This window comes from Amphiprion ocellaris, chromosome 7 (assembly GCF_022539595.1).
Source record: "Amphiprion ocellaris isolate individual 3 ecotype Okinawa chromosome 7, ASM2253959v1, whole genome shotgun sequence".
NCBI classification, from domain to species: Eukaryota; Metazoa; Chordata; class Actinopteri; family Pomacentridae; genus Amphiprion; species Amphiprion ocellaris.
In genome coordinates this window covers 32,732,843-32,738,829 of record NC_072772.1, presented here as the reverse complement: position 1 = coordinate 32,738,829, position 5,987 = coordinate 32,732,843, and the positions used below count along the sequence as shown (strand labels likewise).

General features: G+C 34.2%; 1 protein-coding gene across 2 annotated transcripts in view; it reads right to left on the bottom strand.

Annotated features, from left to right (window-relative positions):
- Nucleotides 1-3,534: 3,534 nt before the first annotated feature.
- prx (periaxin) overlaps nt 3,535-5,987 on the bottom strand; it is a 46,775-nt gene continuing 44,322 nt past the window's right edge. The window contains exon 9 of one of the 2 annotated variants that reach the window (XM_023292171.3): nt 3,535-5,650. In XM_023292171.3, the coding sequence (XP_023147939.2) occupies nt 5,373-5,650 (278 nt within the window). In that variant the 3' untranslated portion in view covers nt 3,535-5,372. Of the gene's footprint in view, nt 5,725-5,987 lie in introns of both variants that reach the window. The other variant, XM_055011914.1, reaches the window with a different exon arrangement.

The window sequence follows — 5,987 nt, the reverse complement described above, 5'->3', positions numbered from 1 at the left end:
TTCGTGCCACGCAGAGGCAGGGAGAGGCGAGCGCAGCGGAAATGTACGGAGGGTTGTTGGTGCCGCAGAAAACCTCCAGCAGCAGTTATTTTATATTAGACAGATCCTCATTCCGGGCTTTTTGACTTACAGAGATCAGCTGGAAACTATATCCATCTTTTATTGCAATCTCATCTTTTATATATAATGTTTCTGTGCATTTTTTGTACTGTGTATAAAATATAATCCCTAACTACCGTTAAAGCCTCTCTGTTGAGCTGCTTCTACACTGTGGGATCAGTAAAGTTTATTTTATCTTATCTTATAGAAGTGGTCACATATCTACCTCCCTATTATTGTTTTTTTTTTTTTTATAAATTACACTTTGCCTTTTTTTTTGCAATTTTCCTGTTTTTTTTTTTAAAGAATTGTTTGCTTTATATTGTCTTATCATTACACAAGTAAAAATAAAAAATAAATTCAATAAATAAAGTAAAATAAAATAAAATATAAACACTTGATCTCATCATCTTGAATATTAGAAAAATCTGGAGGGTCTCCTAAAGACAAAACAAAAAATGTGCCACATTTTTTAAAATTTGATTTAATTGATATATATATATATATATATATATATATATATATATATATATATATATGTGTGTGTGTGTGTGTGTGTGTGTGTGTGTGTGTGTGTATATATATATGTATATATGTCAATTAAATCAAACAATTTTTTGCAGATTTTCTATTGTTTTTTTTAAGAAAATTTGTTTGTTTCATGATGTTGAATTATTACTGCACATGCTGCATGAACATGTGACAAATAAAAACAAAAAAACAAAAATGTTCCACATTTTTAAAATTTTATTTATTTTTTTTTAAAATCTACTATAAAAGCATTTTTTTTGGCAAATTTTCTATAATTATTTTATTTTTCAAAAATTGTTCTTTTTATGATGTCTTGTTATTAAAAACTAAAAACTCTTGAATCTTGGATTCTGAAAATCTGGAGGGTCTCCAAAAACAAAACAAAACATGGGCCTCATTTTAAAAATTATTTTATTAAATTTCTTTTTAAAAATCTATTATCAGAAACTTTTTTGGGCTAATTTGCATTTTTTAAAAATAATTTGTTCTTTTCATGATGTCTTATTATTACTACACATACTGCATTTTGAATATTTGAAAAATTTGGAGAGTCTCCAAATGCCAAATGGAAAAATAGGCCGCATTTTAAAAAAAAAATTAATTAAAAAAATCTTGTGTTGTTTGTCTCCTTTTTTGTTGTTTTGTTTCTCACTATTAATCATTTTTGGTCTCATTTGTGGAATTTTTTGTTGTTTTGTAACTTCTTTGATTTTTTTTGTCTCTTTTTTGCTTTATTTCGTGTTGTTTGTCTCATTTTTTGTCATTTTGTGTCTAATTTTTGTAATATTTGTCTTTTTTGTTGTTTTGATCATACAGTAAAATACTAGATTGCTCATTGTTCTTTTGTCATTTTGTGTCTCGTTTTTGTAATACTTTGTCTTGTTTTTGTTGTTTTTTGTCTGAATTTTATCGTTTGTCTCATCTTTTTGTCTCATTTCTGTCATTTTGTGTTTCCTTTTTGTCTCGCTTCTGTTTTTTCATCTTATTTTTGTTATTTTGTGTTTTGCTTTATTTGTTGATTTGTGTATCGTTTGTATCGTTTTGTGGTTTTTTTTGTCTCACTTGTGTTGTCTCCTTTTTTGTTGTTTTGTTTCTCTCTATCATTTTTGGTCTCATTTGTCTAATTTTTTGTCTCTTTTTTGCTTTGTTTCGTGTCTAATTTTTGTAATATTTTGTCTTTTTTTTGTTGTTTTGATCCTACAGTAAAATCCTACATTATTCAGTTCAGATACTTGTGACTAAATGTTCCTTTGTAGATCCTCTGTGATCTATAAGTTGTAATGTGTAAATGACAAACTGAGGCATAATGTTGTTTGAATTAAATTTATTCTCCTTAAGAAATTTCAGGTTGTTGATATTTTATAAAAAGATAATTCCTTAAATGTGAACATTTTCAGAATGGATTTTTTTGCACTAAAACAAAGGAAACATTTGGAGTTGTGGTTATTTATCGGTTATTATGCTGTGATTTTACTGGTCACTTGAGATCAAATTGGGCTGAATGTTACCCCTAAAATGAGTTTGACAGCGTTGACGTAAACGATGGAAGTGATGGAGGCAGGAAATGCAGCCGGTGACGCTGCAGTCTCCGGTTCTGTGGCACCGATCGCTCCTCATACAGCATTAATGTGCCTTCATATAGGCTCACCCAGGAGCCTACGTTTCACAGCATCATCACAGCAGCAGATGAGTAGACTGGAACACACACACACACACACACACACACACACACACACACACACACACACACACACACACACACACACACACACACACACACACACACACACACACACACACACACACACACAATGGGAAGACGTCATGCACCCATGTGCCCAGTTTACCACTCTTCTACAAAGTCCTCCTCCTCTCAGACGTCTTTCTGAGAGCTTCATTCATTTCCTCCTTTGTTTTTTTTTTTTTTACATCTTGTGTCTGTTTTTTCTGTCTTCTCTATTATACTGAGAATAAAAATGTTCCTCTGAATATGTTGCAGTGACTGTGCTTTTTCCTGCACAGTGGATGCCTCCAGTACTGTTTTCTGTGAAGTGAAGAATGTGACATAACAGTGAGAAACCCTGCAGTGTTTTCTATGGGATCCGCTCTTATTGTGTCCTTATTCTACACAAACCAAAGAAGAAGAGCAGCATTTAATTACAGAAAAGAGAGGATAAAGCTGCACTGATATTAAAAAATTAACATGCGGTTGTTCAGTGTTGCTGTCTGTCTGTTTTTGCTTTTTTTTTTGACACTGCTTGGGGGCTTTTACGTCAATTTTTTGAAGCCATTTTGCACATTTAAAGCACATAAATCTCCAAACACCGCAGGAGCTGCAGCGTTCATTTGCCTCCATATTCAGTCAGTGCTTCCAGCTAACATATGGCTGCAAAGTGAAGCATGCAGGCGGACAGCTGACGTTATCTAAACATCTGAAAGAGCTAAACTTCTCTGTAGAAATTCTGCTTCTGTCCTCTGATGTTTCGTGCGTGGTGGAGATGAAATAGACTTTTAAATGCTCATGGTTGGTTCAAAATGAGTCAAAACATTCAAACAGGAAGTTAAAATATTTTTAAAAATCAAGATGGTTAGTCAAAAATGTAAAGATTCTACTGTTTAGGAAGCACATTCAACTCAAAATTGTGGCATGAATTAAAATTTAAGTAAAACATTTGAGTGATAATTCTGAGACTGAGACATTTCAGAATATTTTTGCAGTTTTATAGCTTTTTATATCATGTTTCTCAACCAGTACATTACTGTTGGCTCCATTTCCCCCCAACCCTGCAAAGAACAAGGGCATAAAGATAAATTAGAGATGATTCAGGCTGATGGATTATGAGCGGACGCACAGAAAACCCCATAATAACTAACTCAGGTCAGAATAAAACACCAGGAAACAAATTTTTAACATGTTTTTTGTGTGAATATTGTTTTATTGATGTAACAACTTAACCAACATTCTCTCCAATGCAGCTTTCTGACAAAACACTTGGCACTAAAAAAAACCCCTCAGAATCTAAAATAAAGACTTCGTTTAAACCAGGAAGGTAAAAATCTCGATACAAGTAGATGCTGTAGTTAATGAAACTAATCTGGGACTTTTTAAAATGCATTTTATCACACGATTCCCAAATGTTTTATATCCATTTGAAAAATCTGATCGCTGCATCCAGTTCTCAAACGGTAAATATGACATTTGGTAATGAAACTTGAATTTAAAGAACAATAATATAAATATTTAATCAATTTAAACTTTAAAAACTGGGTAAAGGGACTTACTAAAAATCCTTATACGTATCTGACAGTTACTTCAGGTGTCTTGAAACGTGTGGATATTAAATAGATCATTGTCAGATTCTTAAATGCATTTTAATTAAACGAAAACATGACCAGATCCTGCAAAACTTTGAGGTGGTAAGTTTAGATTTAATGCCTTAAACACTACAATCACTTCAAAATATGACGTTTTTGAATAAAACTTAAACTTCTCATTGAAAGACAAATAAATTAATCTCCAATCAATTAAAACTTTAACTGAAGGTGAAGAAAAAGGGGTAAAGGCACTTAATAAACAGGCTTTTTTCCTCAAAATCTGACATATTTTTATGTATCTTTAGAAATATATTAAGATTAAACATAATAATGTCAGACTATTAAAGGAAAACATGCCTGGTCCTTCTTATTTTGGATGAAAGGCTCGCCACTCCTTAGCTAATCTCATTGTAGCAGCCTTTAAGTGACATCATTTGGTTTAAGAGAAAAGATTTAAAGTTTCAACTCCTGCAATTTATTCCATTAAAGCCCAACAGCATCCATAAATCCCCAAATTTGCTCTTGATGTTTTGAACCTCAGCTGTTACAAAACATACAGCGGCGCCCCTCCCTGGCAGTGTACAGTAAAAACATGAATATAAAATGGATCAGCAGCAGATTGGCCTAAATGTTTGAGAGCAAACCTGAAACCAGAAGGTCGCAGGTTCGATCCCCACAGCAGAAAAAGAGCCCAGAGTGTCCTGCTCACTCACCGTGACTATCTCTGGGAAACAGCACCAGCTAAAGTAGGCATCTATAGCAGAAAATATCCTACAATCTCAAAAAGCTCACACTTTTCCTTCAAGACAAACAAAACAGGTTATCAGGTCAAAAAAACAACATTTCTAGTCCTGACTGGTGAATAGGAAAATAATTACATTTTGGATTGAAGGGATTCAGCATCAGAAAAGCAATTATATAGTCGTATTTACATGAATATTACTCTGGCCTGTGCTGCGGTGGCTCATTGTTTTTGAACTAATCATAACATCTAATCCATGATGCGAATTATTCATCCTGAACGCACCGACAACAATAAATAATGAAGCGAAATGACACGTTTACATTCAGAGTGAAACCTTTAAAACCAAACACAATCGGATAAATAATTAAAACTAAACTAACAAAACTCAAAGAACAGTAACAAAAAAAAATAGTCACATGTAAAATGAAAAAAAAGGTAGTATATATTACTCTGTTGCTGTAATAATGACAGTAATGCTGGTTGATGAAAAGTCATTTCATCACATTCATACCTCAACTAGTAAAATATAAAATAAAGACTTTTAGGGCTACTTTAATAGAGGTTTGCCATGTTGCAGGCGTAGCTTACAAGAACACTGCAACCTCACCAAAATAAACAATAACAACAAAAACAACAACAAAGAAAAAAATTAAACAACATTTAAGATATCATTACAGCATCCTCAGAAGTCCATCACCTGGCGGGTCGTCGTCGTCGTGGTGGTCGCAGATTCGCCCGACTCCGTGGTGACCAGTTGCCGGGTGATCCTGGTGGTCTTGGTCACCGTGGTGACAGTTCCCTCCTCGGTGGAGGAGACGTGGCGCTCTTCGGACATTTGCTCGGAGGTGAAGTCGAGCGCCGAGGTGTGGAGGCAGAAGGATCCCGAGACGTCGACCTCGCCGCCGACCTCGCCCTTCTGCTGGGCCCGAGGAGAACCTTCAGGGGTTATCTGGAGGAAACCTACGAGAGGGGAGAGGAAAGGAAACAAGGAAAGGAGAGGAGGATAGGTGACAAGATCAAGAAGGAAACTTAGTCTTGTGTAGCAGAGACAAAACAGGAGATGATAGATTAATGACTTATAGAGCAAAACAAGCAGCAAAAGTAACTATCATAAACTAGAACATTTCTAAAGAATAAATTTCTTTTGCCAGTAAATATATCCTACTATAACTATACATAAGGTATAATTTATAGACGTACATTACATTTTGAAAACTCAGCATGTTTCACGAACTCTCATCAGTTCCTTCGGACATCTTTGAGCTTTTACTTTGAAAGTAATCAATCAGTCAATCAG